The 18,324-nt window shown below is 39.5% G+C and overlaps 1 protein-coding gene and 1 long non-coding RNA gene across 3 annotated transcripts in view; one reads left to right on the top strand and one right to left on the bottom strand.

Annotated features, from left to right (window-relative positions):
• The window catches only part of kdr (kinase insert domain receptor (a type III receptor tyrosine kinase)), a 29,026-nt gene extending 13,617 nt beyond the window's left edge, over positions 1 to 15,409 (bottom strand). Inside the window, exons 1-15 of one of the 2 annotated variants that reach the window (XM_024259080.2) lie at positions 14,880 to 15,409; positions 14,034 to 14,127; positions 13,765 to 13,961; positions 13,571 to 13,692; positions 12,299 to 12,467; positions 11,997 to 12,136; positions 9,571 to 9,742; positions 7,907 to 8,021; positions 7,637 to 7,806; positions 7,410 to 7,560; positions 6,081 to 6,198; positions 5,862 to 5,973; positions 4,587 to 4,931; positions 4,365 to 4,511; positions 4,166 to 4,291 (exon numbers count right to left, since the gene is read on the bottom strand). In XM_024259080.2, coding sequence (XP_024114848.1) covers positions 4,166 to 4,291; positions 4,365 to 4,511; positions 4,587 to 4,931; positions 5,862 to 5,973; positions 6,081 to 6,198; positions 7,410 to 7,560; positions 7,637 to 7,806; positions 7,907 to 8,021; positions 9,571 to 9,742; positions 11,997 to 12,136; positions 12,299 to 12,467; positions 13,571 to 13,692; positions 13,765 to 13,961; positions 14,034 to 14,127; positions 14,880 to 14,940 — 2,239 coding nt within the window. In that variant the 5' untranslated portion in view covers positions 14,941 to 15,409. The remainder of the gene's footprint in view (positions 1 to 4,165; positions 4,292 to 4,364; positions 4,512 to 4,586; positions 4,932 to 5,861; positions 5,974 to 6,080; positions 6,199 to 7,409; positions 7,561 to 7,636; positions 7,807 to 7,906; positions 8,022 to 9,570; positions 9,743 to 11,996; positions 12,137 to 12,298; positions 12,468 to 13,570; positions 13,693 to 13,764; positions 13,962 to 14,033; positions 14,128 to 14,879) is intronic. The other variant, XM_024259082.2, reaches the window with a different exon arrangement.
• A 1,964-nt stretch (positions 15,410 to 17,373) lies between these two features.
• LOC118598715 overlaps positions 17,374 to 18,324 on the top strand; it is a 3,173-nt gene continuing 2,222 nt past the window's right edge. Inside the window, exons 1-2 of the long non-coding RNA XR_004947819.1 lie at positions 17,374 to 17,743; positions 17,926 to 18,073. This is a non-coding gene — a long non-coding RNA (uncharacterized LOC118598715). The remainder of the gene's footprint in view (positions 17,744 to 17,925; positions 18,074 to 18,324) is intronic.

The following is an 18,324-nucleotide window of genomic DNA, read 5'->3' as shown; positions in this document are numbered from 1 at the left end:
AAAAAAAAAAAAAAAAAAAAAAAAAAAAATGGAGTCATCGCTCTGTCTTCCGCTATGGTCACTGGCAAGAGTAGCCTCCCGAGTACTGACTGCACTTCATCTCCTAACAACCCCAGAGCACAGTTACTGGATGTCGCTCAGCTGACTCTCATTTGCTAGTCACTCACAGGACACTTAATCACCGCACAGAGCCTCACTTAGTGTGAAGTATTGTTTGTGCCACTCAGACTCCATACCTGATCTCCTGTTTACCTGATCCTGTTTCGTCTTTGGTTCTGCTTGTTTGCTGCCTGCCCCGACCCTTGTCTGGATCCTGACCACTCTGTTTTTTTCTCTGATGCTCCCGTGCTTGTTTCTGACTTCTGCCTACCTGACCCTGATTTAGATTCGTGGACTTTTAGCTGTGTTAATAAACCTGCTGCACTCAGAACCAGCCGTCTGCCTGTTCAATGACAGGTCTGGAGCGCTCAGTGAAACGAGGCATTGGGGTTCCCTCAGCACAAATGGAGAAAGTTTCTGTGGAGAAAGAGATCTGAGCCTCCCTGCTTAGACCTCTGCCATCCGTTCTTCTGATCTGTTGTAAAGGTCTTCCCAGTGGTCTTTCAATTACAATTTTGACATTTTTAGCTGGAATCAAAAAACACTGTTTTGTTTTCTAGGTCATAGTTTCTGCAGAACGGCAGGAGTTCATTAGAAACTCACCTCTGAGCTGTGGGCGGGACTACAAGCCTTCCCATCATCCCTTTGTTTACACTCTCTCCAGGCACCTTACAGCCCCTCACACCCTGAACCGAACATTAGCGGTGCAACCAAAATAGCGACTAATATTGGAGCTATTTAGTCATACAATTCTGATCAAGATTCGAGCTCAGACGAGGAAAACAAAGACGTTCATGGATCTATTTGTCTGTAAGTTGATGCATCAGAATGGAGCAGAGCAGGGTGCTTGTTTTTTCAAATACTATGTTTTGTCTGCTTCTGATTCACCATGGTATGAATGAAAAAAACCTCAGAAATCATAATTTCTTAATATATAACCTCTTTCATATGAAAAAAGCTACAAGACCATGTTAAAAACACAATTTTGATTGGAGTGGGTCTTTTAGAAAATACTTGTAAGTCTCTGACATGAATGTTGTGCACAGGAAGTTTCTTTTTTGCAGCTTTCTTGCTTAGGAGTCCTACTTCCTGTGACTGGACCCCAGTGCAGGCGGGGACAGGGTCACGTAGGCTCTGCTTCCAGCCACGGCGCTTGTTTGTTTTTGGCCGTGTCCTTCTGCTCGGGACAGAGAAGCACAGACAGAGGGCACAAGTGGAGCTGGGGAAGGGCTGGCCTCTCTCTTTGTCCTGCGATCTCTTCATTGTTTGAATTTCAAAACTCCCAGGAGGACGACCATTATTTGGTCCAACTTCCATGCGTACAAAAAGCTATTTCCATTCTGTCTCTTTGATATCAAACATTTCAATTGTGTGACGCGATTTGAAGGAACTCTATTGTCAGATTGTTATCTTGAATGTGTGTCCATGAGTTTTTAGGTTGTCATTCTCACATTTCCGATGTCCTCAGATGAATCACAGAACTGTCCAACTGGGCACAAGCCCAGGTGCTGGAGGGGTAACGGTGCCCCAGGGCCAGAGCTTTTGTTCAATGCCATGCACAGTAGGGATAGTGGACAACAGAACTACAAAGAGAGCTCTCACTAAAAGGAAAAAATGTGACCACAAAGAAGCCGTAGTAAGATCTGAGGTCACAAAGAAAGAAGATAACCATGTCATAACCTTGTTTGAGGCCACCCAGATGGCATATTATGTCACTCACGAAATGTTTATCCACAGATGCTCAATTCTAGTTCTTTATTATCAATATTTTGCATCTAAACTTTCCCCTCTATTCTTCTGTCTGATAGAACACCCCTGATCCATGTTCATCTGCAGCATAAATGGAGTTCTGGTTTTAAAGTTACAGTTAAACTTTAAGTCAAATTTGTATTCTTAGGATGAAGCTAAGTGTCAGGTGGAAAGTGTGATGAAAGTGTCATCAAGAATGAAAGGAACATGATGGTTTGGGTTGGGGTCTCTAACCCTGTTTTCCAGCTAACCCTGCTTCCGCTGCTGCTGATTAGCTGGATTGGCAGAGTTTACTTTCTGATTAACTGGATCCAGATAACAAGCAGCAAAGTAAGAAAAACATTAGCTGGAAAAGAAGCAGCGCCGAGTCAGAGAACCTTGGTTTAGGACAGGGGTCTGCAACCCACTGAAGAAAAATAAAATATCTTTAATTTATTTACTAAGCAAAAACATTTAAAAAGCCATGAAACGTCTTTCAACTGCTTCACAAACAGTTGAAGGGCAGTATTTATCTGACTACAGTACCCACAATGCTCCAACAATCCATTAAGCAGTTTGGCTTCATAGTTTACCATCAGTTCCTAGAGTCAGAACTAAACATGGAGAAGCTGCATTCAGCTTCTATGCACCACAGATCTGGAACAGACTTCCAGAAAACCTAAGATCTGCTGAAACACTCAGTGTATTTAAATCCAGGTTAAAGACTCACCTGTTCTCAGCTGCATTTGATTAATATGTATTCAAAAGTTTACGTCCGCACTTTTTATCTATGCTTGTTTTAAATTAAAATCTTTTTACTTTCTTTTAATTTTATTTTAATGATTTGAATGATGATGAATGACATTTTTACTATTTCTTTTGATTGTTTCTTTTAATGTTTTATGTAAAGCACTTTGAATTGTCTCTGTACATGAAATATGCTACACAAATAAACTTGCCTTGCCTTACCAAAACTGAAACATTGTGACAGATGTTTGAGTGCTGTTTACCGCAGAAAATCAATGTAAAGTCAGTACACACAACCAGAATTTACACACCAGAATCTCTATTTTTGAATAAAAAATCAAGGATACTAGTTATGGAAAACATGAAAAGGGTCCCTTTCTTAGCTCTCGTTGATAAATTTTTTATTTAGATGTATTGATTTTTGGTTGAGATGCAACACAAATGGTGGTTTTGTGTGTGTTTATTTTCATTACTAATTACATTTTACTACCTACTACTACATTCCCTACATTAAGATGATTTTATGTGGTACAGGATGTATTTTATTTTGAAAGAAAGTCATTTAGACCTCTAAAGAATTAGAAACTATTTCATTCTTCCTAAAAAGGCTATTTTTTCTTGATGTTTCCGTTTCATTTATGCTTGAAAAAACAAATGTATTTGTATTTATCATGATAGTAACAGACAGAACTGAAGACGCTGGAGTTTACAGGTTGAAGAGGATGGACAGGATGACATAGGGACATCTTAAAGACAGTTCATGTTTGCTGTTGTGTAGTTGAGGCCTGAAGAGCTCACCCAACGCGCCACAACAGGGCTAAAAGTTTGAAACTGAAATCTTCAGATTCAAAAACAAAATAAAACGAGCTGAAACTAAAAAAAAAAAATGTTTTTCAAAAATTAAAAATGTTGAGCTTTGAAACAAAAAATAATAATTATGAAAATAATTCAATTTATTTTAAAATAACACTAAGTTTTGTAGATTAAAACCCATTTTTGGCCTAACACTAATATTTTTTTCAATTTGTTTTATTTGGGTTTCAAATAATATTTGGCTCCATACTAATGTAGCCAAACACTGATCCATCAGAACAACTGAATGACAGATGGAAATCCACTGTTTGCAGTGAATTTTGTCACTAGTACCCAGTCAGAAGTAAGCATTTCTTTCAGTAGACAAACCCATCCAGTGGAACAGGCTGTCAGGGCTACGACCTTTTGGGTGGATGCTGTTGTTTCGTGGCAGATCCTGACACACTCACTTGTCAGCAGTTAATCTGCTTGTTGCAGAAGCTTGTGAGATGATTGTGGACTGCACCAACTGTTGCTTCTTTTCACGTTTGTTTCTCTCTTGTTTTAAGTGTCTTATCAACACCAGACTTTAGGCTTATTTCATTCTATCAATGAATCTTTCTTACAAGCACAAAAAGCAAAGGAAAAATTGGAGATTTAAATTATGGGCCAGACAGTCATTGTGTCATTGGGAAGTACACTATACTGTAACTATTGTTAAAATAATTTAAATCTCTGCTACACTGCTGTAATATGCAGGAAATGAGATGTTTGTGTCAGAGTTCAAGGTCACACTGACCTTCAACAGTCAGGACGGCCTGTGAGGTGTAGCAGCCGCGGACGTTGCAGGCGGTGCAGGTGTACAGGCCGCTGTCCTGCTGTTTCACACGCTGAATCGTCAGGTTGTTCTGGTTCAAAATCACACCTGAAAGCAACAGAGGATTTATGAAAGAGGTTTGTAAATCTCAAAAGAAGAAACAGATCAGAGCAAAGCCCACCTGAGCCCTCCACCACCGTGTTGTTGTTTTTGGTCCACACCACTGTTGGGTTTGGGGTCCCAAAGGCATCGCAGTGGAGGGTGATGGTCGCACTCACGTTTACCTTCTGGTCTGTAAAATTATTGCGAATTCTTGCAGCCATGAGATCTGAAGTCATACAGAAACTGATGTTAGATTTCTGCAAGACTCGGCATGTTTGCAATCGTGCTGTAAGGCAGGGACCTCGGAGAGTCAGACGCCGCAGAAGACAGGTCTTCACCCCAGTCTTTATGTTCACCACCTGACAGGCATAGAGGCCCTCATCCTGAAATGATGCATTGGGCAGCATCAGCTCCAGGGTGATGTTGGTGCCCTGCTGAGAGGGTAGTGCAGCTTGTGACTGGGTGATGGGCTGGAGGGTCATGGAGTGACAGGGCTGAATCGGAGCATCCTGCTCGGATTTGGACACGTTGGTGGCGAGGAACCAGGTGAGGTTGGTGTAGACGAGTTTGTCCGCCTTGCACCTCAGAGCCACGTTGTCCTCCTCCAAGGGCTTATCAGATGGAGACATGCTCACTTCAAGGTTGCCTGTCAGATAGAATGGAAAAAAGGGTAGAACTTTAGATGAGGTTCTGCAAAGCCCTCATAATCTGTTAACAAAGATATGTTAAGCTTGTAAGAAGGGCTGCCACGATTATTCGGCGAATCGACTGTTAAAATAAGCTATGATTAATTTAATAGTCAGTTAGTCGTTACTATATATTAAATGGAGTCAGAGAGTAGTCAAGTTCAACGTTATAATGGCGTTATGCTAGCTTTTGCAATTTATTAAGGTTTTTTAGAGTTTAGCTAATGTTTCAGCTACATGCTAGCTTTTTTTTGGCTAATTGTTTTTTCTGTTTTTTAGGCTATTTTGGAGTTTAGCTAATATTTCAGCTACATGCTAGCTATTTTGGTTAATTTAGGCTTGTTTGTTGTTTTGTTAGGCTATTCTGGAGTTTAGGTTATATTTACACGCCAACTGTTTTTGATAGGCTTTTAACAGTTTTATACTTTAGCTATTTTTTCAGCTACATGCTAGCTGTTTTGGCTAAATTTGACTTTTTTTTTTTTTTTGTTTATTAGGCTAACCAATATTTTCGCTGGCTATCAGCTTCAGCATTTTCAGCTATCAACTTAAATGATTTTTGCTATGAATTTCAGCCCCTTCAGATGTCATCTTCAGCAGCCAAATTCAGCTTACACCATTCACACTAGCATTATCACACGTAATACTATATATCTAGTTTTTAGTTAGTTTAAAGCTAATGATGGTTAAGATTTGTGCCTTACATCCAGTTTTTGCATAACCTGATTAGTCAACTAATCGGAAGAAATAGTCGATGATTAGTCTATAAACACATGAATACAATACAATATGTAAATATGTGAACAAAGCTTGTTAAGGAATCGTATTATAAAGTCTTGGCAATAAAGGTTGTACAGCAAATGCATGTAACAAAAAGGCATAATGCTTACTTGTAACACGGAAAATAATGATCCGATGGTCCTTCCCAACTTTATTAGAAGCCGTGCATCTGTAGAGGGAGTGGGTGTCTGCGTTCCGAATCCTTAAAGTGCTTACAATTTTCTAGAAAAAAAAATAATTTAAATTAAATGAATTTATAAACACTCTTTAAAAGGTAAAAATCCCTACACACAAAAGTGACAGAAACCAGCAGATAGTTATGAGTTTACCTTTGCATGAGGATCGATATCAGTTGTAGTTCTCTCTATATGGTTGTACCCACTGCTGTTGCTGATATCTCTCCAGTTTTTGCACTTATCCACCACCTCTGGCTTTATCACTCCAGGCCTGATGCAATGAAAACAGACATGGAAAACCAAGCTGGAATCCTTTCATGATTCATTCCAAAAAACTGTGTTAGTCTCAGCTACAGGTGATCATTTGAGTTCATTCACTGATGAGTTAATGCAAAAACATCTCCCCTAAAAATAAGTTAAAAAAATCTTAAATCTGAAAAACCTTCTTTGAATAGAAAAAAAACAAAATCTGCCAGAGGGCAAAAACAATGTCCTACCAAGAATTCTTATTTTAAGAAAAAAAATTGAATCCCTAAAACATATTTTCTCAAACTAAGATTGTTTTTGTTACTTCCTTGATATGATTATTTTTCTTGCAAGACAGAAAATAAGACATTTTTTCTTAAAACAAGGATTCTATTATTTTCTGGTGATTCAGGATTTGTTGTTCATTGTATTAGGCGGACATCTTGTTCATAGACATGTTTGTCTTCTTCTGCTGCCTAAATGTTTTTGCCATTAAGACAGTTTAGTATACTAAAAAAATTTAAACTACTCCAAAAGCCACGCCCCCTCAGAGGAGATTTTGGAAACTGAGGCTTCAGATCAACATGATAAATGCCTTTTTAAGACAGTTAGGTTGTGGAATTTTGATTAAAAACTTCATAATAAAACACTACTGTGAATGTTATTTAAAATGTCACTTTAAGTGAGTTTCTAAAACCAAGTCATTCCATTTCACAGAGTACACTAGGAGGAAGGTTTTTTTTCTTTTTAAGAGTTACAGGAACAACAGGAAACATGGATCAGGATGAAGGAAACACTGGGATGTGCAGGCAGAAGATAAGGAAGCTGCCGCATGGTCTTCTCTGGTCAAAGTGGTCGCTCGAGCACGAAAGCACAAACCTCCTCTCTATCAACACCCATTCAACTCCTCCAGGCGGCACTGAGCAAGCAGTTGTGTAACTGCGGACAAGTGCAGGCTGTACGCTTTGGAGCTACAACTGGCCCAGAGAAAACAAAGATTCGAACAAAAAAGTCTGAAGTCTTGTAAAAACGGACATTGTGAAGAGAATGAATCACATCCGCCGATCTCCATCAGAGTGCACCCTTATTGTCTTTTTTCTTGTTTTTGTCAACAACTTCTACTGTTTTGGCCAACCTCACGACAATAAATGACGGAGAGGCATGTGACCACGGCACAGAAACACAGAATAGGAGACATCCAGCCGTCACTGTTCTTCACACACACAGACCACCTACACGAAGGCTTCCCTGCAGTCCTCCTTAGGCATCCACTGCCACTGAATGCTCTCAGGAATGGGAAACCCACGAGCGGTGCATGTCAGATCAGGGCTCCCACCATACGAGTACATGTCCACAGGAACTTCTTTCTCAATAATACGAGGAGGCACTGGAGAAAACAAGAAGTCATCACTCTCTAATATCAGGTTTCAGCTCAGGAACAAAACAGAAACCATCATTCGTACAATTGACCAGCAGCTGGAAGGAGGATCTCTGCTCCTCTTTTGTGACCTTGTTGCTCAGGATCATTGTGTAGTTTCCTTCGTCTGCCTCCATGACTCCACCGCGGAAGACCAGAGCGTCGCTCTTCTGCTTGATTCTGTAGCTTTCCTTAAGTACTTGGCCGTCTTTTAACCTAAACAGAATGATAAAAAATGTGAATTCATGTGATATAAAAAGAAGGACAGTATATGATACACAACTGATGGCAAACCGCCACCGTGGCGTGGACGTACCATTTAAAGCTGGGCTCAGGGTATGCAGAGTATCTGACAGGATAACTAGCTTGAGCTCCCACCGTTACCTCCCAAAGCTTCGGCCAGGGCTCCTTCATTTCAATGAAAGGCTTTTCTGCAGACAAATGACAGAATTATTCATTCTCGTTTGATTTGGTTGAACTTTCTGAACTCATTAGGAAAAAAGTTGGAGTTCGACAGAGAAAAAACAGTCAAAGCACGACTTCAACGACTGATTATGTCATCCGGCCAAGAGGAGATGCTTTTTTATTGACACAAAACTAAATCTTAGTTTTGGATCAGTTGTGTGTAATCTAAACAAAGCCATCTGCGGCCCAAACATTAGCTACATTATAGAACCACTCAAACCTTACTTATATGGTAACTTGGTTTACCTTCACCAAGACATGATGACAAACACACAGAACAGTCTGACATCATTTAAATCAAAATGGAAAATTATAGTCAGCACCAATGTAGCCAGAAAAAGTCCACAAAATCCACAATCTTTACCATTAAACAGTTAACAAAGTCAGTGCTCTGATGACTCATTCTTGCTGTGAAAAACATGAAAAATGAAACGAATTCAACTAAAAAAGATGCATAACCTGCGATGATGATGGTGTGAGTGTTTTTGGGCTAAATCTGGTTGCTGAAAATACTGAAGCAGTTCACTCTAATTGCTGAAGGGATTTGCTGAAAATGCAAAAGCTATTTACAAAATGCATAATTTGATAAAAGACTTGAAATTTTGCAAAAGAATTATGAAAGACCACTGAACTTGACCCTAAATTCATTTTAAAATGTTTAGTAAGTTTGCTTAAAAATCCTCCATACATGCCACTTTTACAAAAACATGTGGTGTGTTTCTTAAATATGAGCTAATCTCTAAATTAGCCCAAAAAACCTTAGTTCACGATTAATTAGTCTAAAAAGGTAGCACATTGCTAAAATACAAGCTCAACTCCAAAATAGCCTGAAAATTCTCAGTAAAATGAGTCAAAAACATTAGTCTGTTGCTAAAATATTAGTTAAACTCAAAAGTAGCCTAAACCCCATTAGATAACAAATTAGTCAAAAAAGAATAGCATGTTCCTAGCTAAACTCAGAAGTAGCCTAACAACCTTATAGATAACAAATTAGCCAAAAAGTGTCGGCATGTTGCTAAAATATCAGATAAAATTAGCATAAAAACTTCAGTAGATGCCAAAACAAGCTCAAATTATTCAAAAATCACTGTTGACGATGGTTTTAAAGAGCACTAAGTTTTTGAAGAATTTGAAAAATGTCTCATTCATTCATTTCCCATAAATATTTCAAAAACAGTTAAGTTTATGAATAGCTGGTAATATTGTTAGTGCTGCATTTGAACCTCTCCCTTATGTCCAACCCGTGCTCCACCACTGTCTTTCATATGCTTCGAAACCTTCTGCTGATATGCAATCTGAAGTGACCAAAGATTAAAACAGAAACATACTCTAAGAATCAAATCACAACAGGTGGCTGGACAGGATGAGACTTAAAATAATACTACTTTACTGAAGAATCGTTTATATATATATTAAAGCATCCTCTAAAAGCAACAGTGATGTTTGTATTTTCCTGCATTTATGAGCACATTGCTCCAGTGTTTTTCAAAGGCTACAATGTTCCAGTGCACCTACCATATACTTTGACATACGCTGAGGCACTTGCATCCATCTGCCCGCTGGAGGCGGTGCAGAAGAACTCGCCAGAGTGTTCTGCTGTCACGTTCTCCACAATGAGAGTATTGGAAAGCTCCAGAGAATTCCACAGCTTCTTCTTGTGGGGAACCGTGTGGAGCGTCCTGGAGTTCTGAGTAAGACACAGAAAATTACTTCATTTAAATGTGATTTGCTCACTGGGGATTTCTTGAACTCCAATAACTGTGTGAATGCTTTGTAAGCGATTCTCCTTCTCCTTTCCATTATTTTTAGCACATAAAAACTCACACTTTCAGTGATTTCAGCAATCTTTTGTGTCAAAACGTTCAGCTTGTTCAGGTTACTGTCCTTTTGGTTATTATAAACTTTAAAGTTTCTGAAATATTGAGCAAAATATGCACCAGGATATGAAAAAGAAAGTCTTCAAATTTCAACATTTTAAAAGCCTTTACAATTATTATTTGAACTATGTTTTGAATTTTTTATAGTAATTTTCAAAACAATTGAAGTTTAGCTATTATTTTTACAACATGCTAACGTTTTTGGCTAATTTGTTATCTACTGGGGTTTTTAGGCTAATTTAGAGTTTAGCTTCTATTTTAGGAATAGGCTAATGTTTTTGACTAATTTAGTTTACTGATTAATTTAAGGCTATTTTGGAGTTTAGCTAGTGTTTAAGCAACAAGCTAGCTTTTTTGCTAATTTGGCATCTACTTTGGTTTTTTGGGCTAATTTGGAGCTTAGCTCATATTCAAGCAACATACAAAATTTTTGCAAAATTGGCATGTATTAGGGATTTTTAAGCAATTTTACTACAATTTTCTGAAATTTAGGTCAACTTTAGTACTCTTTTATAGTTCTTTGACAAAATTTCTAGTCTTGTAGCAAATTTAACATTTTGGAAATAGTTTTTTGCATTTTAAGCAAATCCCTTCAGCAATTAAAGTAAACTGTATCACCATTTTCAGCAAAAAGCTTCAGCATCTTCAGCAACTACTTTCAGCATAATGCATTCACACTAGCATTAATGCAGGTAAGGCAACTTTTCTAGTCTACTGTGTTCTCTCGCTATAGCGTGGCTTACTGTTTACAGCACTGCTAGGTGGATCAATCCAAGATAAAGATAGTATCGATTTTAAGATGGTATTGGTCTCGGATTGATACCGGTCCGCAGATATCGATATTTCCACTCTTTTCTGTCACAGCAAAAAGGACCTCACCACTCTCACCAGTCCTGTGAAAGAGCTTACAGCGTACAACACATACAGGCATCGTTCACCCTATTTCCACTCTGTTTAAATGCTGAGTTGTTTTTGACATGTTACCTGTTTTTTATTGTTCTATTTAAAGGTTTAAGAAGTTATAAATTATTTTATATCTACCAGTTGTTTTTTTTATTGTTAAACATTTTGATTTATTTTTATATTACATATTATAGTTACTTGTTTCTGTGGTTTGTTGTCTGTTTTGTATTCACTTGTTCACTTTTTATTCAATTTCAAGTAATTTTTATTTTAATGAACTATTTTGCATTGAAATGAACATATTATCCTAATTCTATTTTTATTTATCAAGTAATTTAAAAAACGAAAACTTACAAAAAACATTCACGGTGATTAAAAACAATTGAGATTTTGAGGTTCATGTTACATCCACTGCATTTATGAAAAATATCGATATTGGTATTTGTGATATTGATCGGTATCGGATCGATACTTAAATGCTATTTTGCTGTCTCGCTGCTTTGCTTATTGTTTTCATTGCATCTTTGTATGTTTTTAAACAGTGCACTGTGCATTTTGATTGGATGTTGCCCTTCTCATCAATCTCTTCCTTGCCATAAATACAGCCAAACGTGTTCAGCTTTCCACATTTACATGAATCTTCTGTTTCCATTCTACAAAACTGGACGGATTTTTCTATGAAGGTTTGAACTTTGAGAGTTTAATCAAGAGAAGAGTGTGAAAATGTTCATGTCTGTGAGAGAACAGTGAAAAGGGTGTGTAGTGAGGAGTTTTACAGCCTTAAAACATCTACAATACGACTGTGGATTTCCCCTGTCACAGGTTATTTTTAGAATGTACCCATGCGATAAACGATGGAAACTATCTTTTTTTAGTTAGTCATTTAGTCATTTTTTTAGTCATTTTTGTCATTTTTTGTGATATTTTTGTCATTTTTAGTAATTTTCTTTTTTTTTTTTTTTTTTTTAGTCAAAGCGTCAAAATCCCGTCAGGTGTGTCTTTGACCAGGAGGAATAAAGACAAGCTGACAGATTCCTGACAGCCAGATGTCACAAATATTTTAAAGAAAACTTCCAAGAGAGAGGCAGGACTTCTAGTACGACCGTCTCTAACGTGATTTCACCAAAGGTACGTGGGGGGCAGGCGGGGCATGAGACTGACCAGGGCCCCACCCGAGTGGGTCCAGTTGAATTCGATGCCCACGTTCAGCTCGGTGTTGGCAGTGCAGATGAGCTGGAGCCGCTCCCCCACCGCCAGCCTCTGCTGCCCGGGGGTCAGGGTGAGGTCATGGATCTTGTATCCTGCGGAAAGGGAGGGAAGGCAGTCGGCGGACAGCCTATTGTTCTCCTGAGACTTTAGATGCATGCAGGCCTTTTTCGCACACAGCACTCTCAGAAACAAACACTTTTCTGGGTTTCTTCACTCAAACACACACAGGTCTCCTTTATGATTTGCAGTCTCACCCACAACCGCCACAATGTACAGAGGAGACTTGAAGGTCTCATTCCCGATCTGGGTCTGGCAGGACACCACACCAGCATAGCTGATCAGATGAGTGGGCACGGTGAAGCCCGTCTTGGCCTCCCAAACCAAGTCCTTCCCATCAGGATGGAGCTCTTTGATCGGATACTTCTGACAGACACAGGAACACATGGGTTTTGACAAAAAGAAGAGAGAGGGAAAACATGATCAGGCATGCATGGGTGTAACGGTTCATTTTAATGGTTTGATTCAGTATGTGTGGTTGCTGATTTCATTCACTTTCGATTCTGATTCATTTTGAAAGATTTTTCTAAAACTTCACTCAGAGATAAATACCTGCTACTGAACAGTACAGGTGAAGTTTTCCTGACTCCTTATGTTTCTTCAAGATAATAAATTAAATATGTGACAAATCCATTCACATTTTAGTTTGATAAAGTTGTTTTTCCACGTCAGAACAATTATTATTAGAACATTTTTCCACATTGTATGGTCACATGACTTTTTAAATTCAAAGTCTTTCCACACTTTGGACTAATATGATGGTTGATCAGTTTCTGCTGCATCACACGTGTGTTGTTTGCTGTGATGGAACTTGGTTGATTTTATGTTACAGTAAAATAAATCTATTGAGTCTAAATGGTATTTTCCAAGATTGATTCGATTTTATCCAATTTTTAAATGTTTATTTAATAGTATAGGTTGATTCGATTCTGCCTCACACAAATCCATCTGGTTGTGACAAAGAAACTGATTCATCAAACAATCGTTACACCCCTAATTTTACATGGCACAGTAGCGTGGTAGCACTCTTAAGATGCATTCACATCCAACGCGATTCTCGCGACAAATTTGCATGCTCCGCCCCCTCTTTCGTTGCGCGACAAATTCTGAAAGTTATTTAAGGTTTAAGTTGACTAATTCTAGAATAATATTCCTGCCTTTTTATTATTCATAATTAAGTTAAAAGTTACAGTTTTAAAGTTTTAAGAATGTATTTTCAGAGTGTTCAATAAATATTTATCCTGTTTGGCTCGCGACCAAAGATATGTTTCTGATTTTGGCCCCTTGTGCGTTTGAGTTTGACACCCCTGGTTTGCACAGACCCTCCAGGAAGTGCTGTAAAAAGTTGAACTTATTCTCAGTGTCTGAACTCATGATTAGTTAGAACGTTTTAGGTTGCTCTGCACCCTAAGATTCATAGAAATGTCTCCACCTTGAAGAACACAATAAGACAAGCAGCTTTTCCTTACGATGTTGAGAGTAACATTAAGGTTCTCTAGTGAGCCTCGGCACGGTATGACCACCCGCTCCCCCTCCCGGATGAACACCACCTCGTAATCCTTCACGGATGGAACAAACGGCACCCTGTGATCTGAAATGAAGCCCAGGCGTTAAACGTTTTCTGTTGAGAGAGTGAGAGTGGTGTCAACAGAGACAGTGTTACCGTGGACAAAGACGTAGACCGCTTTCTTGCCATCCTCAGCCTTCAGGTCTGGGTACGAGCACTGGTACTCTCCCGTTTCATTGACGGTAGCATTGGTGATGGTCAGCGCTGAGCAGAAAAATCCTGATCCGCTGCAGTCGCTGATGGAGAAGCGAGTGCTTGTTGGTGGGGTCGACCACCTCACGTACTGCCGACCTCTGCACAGAACGGTCAGAGTAGATGTTTGGGGGCTGAAGGACAGAACGACAACAAGGCGTGTCCACTCGTACCTGCAAATCAGCTCTAGGTTGTCTGATTTGTTCATCCGATGAGTGCCGTTGATGTTAAGAGTTGGTGGGTCGGACATGAACCGCGGGTCGATGGCTAGGAGAGCAAGTCCAGAGTCAGCAGTGACAACAATGACGTTTAAAGAATATTTTCTCAGAGTTAAATGTGTGCTTTTGAAGGAGAAACTCAAGTTTGACAAACATCTCAAAATGAGATTGTTTTGGAACTGGGTCTGGAAAGGGTCACTTTTCTATTCCTGCAGAAAATGGCGAAGTCGTGTCAAAACAGGAAGTGGGGGGGGGGGATGGGTTGGGTGAGGCTCAATAGTCCAGCACAGTGTGGCCTAGGTGGAGTTCCTGTTTCTGAGGATGCAGGCTGCCCGCCACCTCCTCCCTGTGAGGCCTTCAAACATGCATTGTGTGGAAAAAATCAAAGACCTGGACGGAGTATCAATGAGGCCAGGATCTTTGTGTCTAAAATGACCCCAAACATCACCGTTTCAAACTCTGTTACCTCTGTTCATTCAAAATGATACAACCGATAAGAGATGTTTATTATATATATATATATAGAGAGAGAGAGAGAGAGAGAGCTAAGACTGACAATATGAAATGATTTTTTAAAAAATATAATTTTATTCATGTTACGATAGAAAACTAAAACCCATAGCAAATAGTAAACTAGAAACACAAGGAATATAGCAAATAAATAAACTTTGATTTGTCTTCCTCTTTTCTTTTCTTTTTCAAAAGTGACAACTAAAGTAAAATGCACAAAAGACAGAATTACACAATAAAACATAATCTGGATTTCATTAGTAAACAATAATTCCTTCTGTTTTTTCTTACCAGAAACATAAATGATCTCCAGCGTTATCAGAAGTGAGACAGTAACTGCCCGCGCCATCATCGGACAGGAGGCGACAGCAAAGTCCTCATCAAACCTTCAGCAAATTATCCACAAAGAAATAAGTTATTTAAATCCTTTAAAAAATAAAGTCCTGCTGCTGTTCTGTTTTTCTTCTAACTCCAGGTGAAGTTTGTCAGTCCTGGACAGCCAGATGATCAGTAGCGTGTGCGTGTCCGCGTGCTGCAGAGGATGCAGACGGGCGCGTGAGCAGCCCGCGAGGGAGGGAGGAGCGTCAGAGCGGAGCTGCTGCTGGAAGGATCCAGTTTAGAGATGAAATACTAATTCACAAACGATGCTGTTCCAACTAAACAATAAAAACATGTTTTTCCTTTTGTTCAGTAAGTTACCTGAGGCTCCGAGCCACACGTGGCTCTTCAGACCCTCAATATTTATGGAGAGAAAACAGCCTCTCTCTGACTTGAACGTGTGTAATTCTTGCTTGGTGCGTAAATTTGGATTTGTGCGTGCGTAATCTTGATTTGTAAATCATATAACACGTTTTGTGCATTTAAAAAAATGAAAAATACAAAATGCAATTTACACATGCACAAATTAAAATTACAACAGTTTGAAACTAATTACACAAATCTTTAAAAAAAATAAGCATGAATCACCTCTTACACGCACACAAAACTTCAGTTACGCACTAATCTGTGGTGAGACTTATTTCACGTCTCAGAGATTTGTCTGTAAGTGATGCGTTTAAATACTACTAGAATGCTCGGTCATCAGAGTTTTATTATCAGCCATTTTAAACTTCAATTGTGAATTTTATTTGACGAGACTTCATATTTTCCCACTTTATTAAACAGATATGCCGGATAATTAATATAAAAAGTCTAAATAAGCATTTTTCAAACACTTATCCCTTTTAAAAATAAAAGTATCTTCCAGAAAAAAGTGCTTCCGATCTGAATGCTCCTCCGATATGGGGCTCTGTCCCAGGCGCTGGTCACAGGTACAGCGATGCCGGAAACTTCTAAACACTCGCAGATCGAAGCGGGCCAGTGCTGTCTGCAATCGAACGGCGGCTCTGGTCCGGTCTCCCTGCACAAATCAAGAATCACGCACACAAATCAGGGTGATACTTATTTCTCTCCATAAATATTGGCTCTCTGGGTGAAGAAAGAAAGTAGCTTGGACTTAAGATGAACTGTTTCTACACTCCTGCTGACATTTGTAAAGTTTGATCTTATTCTATGAATTTAAAACACATATTTTACGCTACACGACAATGTTAATTAGCTATAAGGGAGTCGTTTAGAAAATATATTTTTAGATACTATTTCTATTGAATGGTAAACCAGTGAAGGTGTTTTTCCAATGGTGCATCAGTAATAAGTAGGGAGAAGGATGATTTGGGATAGTCTGAAGTCGTACCAAGACGTGTATAAAAAGCAGAGTTTTATCGTGTGCAAACGTGACATTATTTAGCATACTTTAGCTTCAAGTTAGCTAAGCTGTTGTTACGTCCCCAATAGAAAATTGGCCCGGAGTCTAGGGGGGGATAGCCATCAGTGGGGACAACATCAAAGATGGACAACCAAACATAAAAGGAACAGTTTATTTAAATAAACAGAAAACCTGTGTCCTGAAATGAAGCAAAAAAATAGTGGTTAAGGTTAAAAGAACAAACTAAAACGGAGTTGGAACCTTGGCCAAAAGAAAAAGTCAGGGAGACTGCTGACCCAGCCATGCCGACCGTCGGAGTCAGCAGCTCCCTGCTAAGGGCTGCCTATCAAAACTACCTAATCAAACAGAAATAAAACAAAGCCCATAAATCAGAACTCCCAAGGCCCAACCCCAAACTAACACAACAAAACCCAGCAATCTAAGATTGCTGAGGACAAAACAAATGTCAAAACCAATCACCAAACCAACACCACCCTAACTAAACCCAGCCTGCTGCTCTGCTCCCTGCCTGGCTTGGTGTGGCCTCCTCTGGCTTATATGGACACCACCTGCCAATCAAGGCAGATTGGCCACACCTGCCAGGTGAGCCGAAGGGAACTGGATGGAAAAGAGGCCAGACAGCAGCAGCACGCAACACCTCCCATAAATGTGAACATGTGGAGTTTATGAATCCTGCAAAATAAAGCAAACACATGTTCACAACAAATAAAGATGTTACACACCAAAAAAGAAATATACACAAGAGGTGAGTGAGTGAGGCAGGGGCAGCAAACTACAAAAAAACCATAAGCTGGTGTCCAGAAGGAAACGTGCACCCATCCTGGTGTAAGTCCCAAAGGTCCATTGTGAGTGTCAGTACGAGGTCCTAAAAGAAATGCCCCTTCAACGAGTACTGCCACAGCTCAATGGCTTAACCAGGGTGGCAGCACGAGGCTCAAACTATGTCCCCCCACACGAGTACTGCCACAGCCTAAAGGGTCAAAGTGACAGCACGAGGTACCAGCTCTGGCCCTCCCTCATCTGAGCCATCTGCACAGTTTTCTTCTCCATCACACAAGAGGCTGTATTGGATACACTCTGAGCCATCCTTACACAGTACAGTACCCACTTTACACCTCATAGTGCTGCTCCCAGCTGTCACAAAAATCCCTATGAACCCCAAACAAAGCCATAACCAGCCACCCATCGCTACAGACAAAATAAAAAATGAACCAGATCACTCAACCAACACCACCCTAACTAAACCCAGCCTGCTGCTCTGCTCCCTGCCTGGCTTGGTGTGGCCTCCTCTGGCTTATATGGACACCACCTGCCAATCAAGCAGATTGGCCACACCTGCCAGGTGAGCCGAAGGGAACTGGATGGAAAAGAGGCCAGACAGCAGCAGCACGTAACACTGTCTTTACGTTATCAACTAAATCAACTAATTTTTATACATATATTCATATATTTATTTTGAAAAGAGTTAATTATTTCATGTTAAACTATATTTATGTAGCTGTGACCTGTATTATGAACCAGTTGGGATTGTTTTAGCGAGTATAAATAAACTTTGTTCAATTCTTGATCCAGGTTCAGACGTTGGTTGAGGAGGTCGAACTGCCGTCACATCAGAGCGACTCCTAAAAGCAGCTGTTTCACCAAACACTGCAGCTAGACATCGTGACTGTTTATCTCCTCAGCACCAGCAGGGTTTTGCTCTGACATCACAGTTTAAAAGGTCAGTGTCCGACTATTCAGTGGAGAAAGAATGACCCAAGTCGTGCACAATAAGTGAGAACATTTCTGAGAACCATTAAAAACGGAAAACTGCTGATGGAATCAGAGGAAAAATTCTTCAGTAAAACATCAAGACAGATTTTTTGCACTACTATGAAAAGCAAAAAAGAGAAAATGTATGAAAATTACAGATTATTATCAACCAAGACAAATTTCCTTATGGCTCCTGAACCCCCCCCCCCCCCCCCCCCC

Source organism: Oryzias melastigma, linkage group LG4 (genome assembly GCF_002922805.2).
Source record: "Oryzias melastigma strain HK-1 linkage group LG4, ASM292280v2, whole genome shotgun sequence".
Taxonomy (NCBI): Eukaryota; Metazoa; Chordata; class Actinopteri; order Beloniformes; family Adrianichthyidae; genus Oryzias; species Oryzias melastigma.
This window is presented reverse-complemented; position numbering and strand designations above follow the sequence as displayed.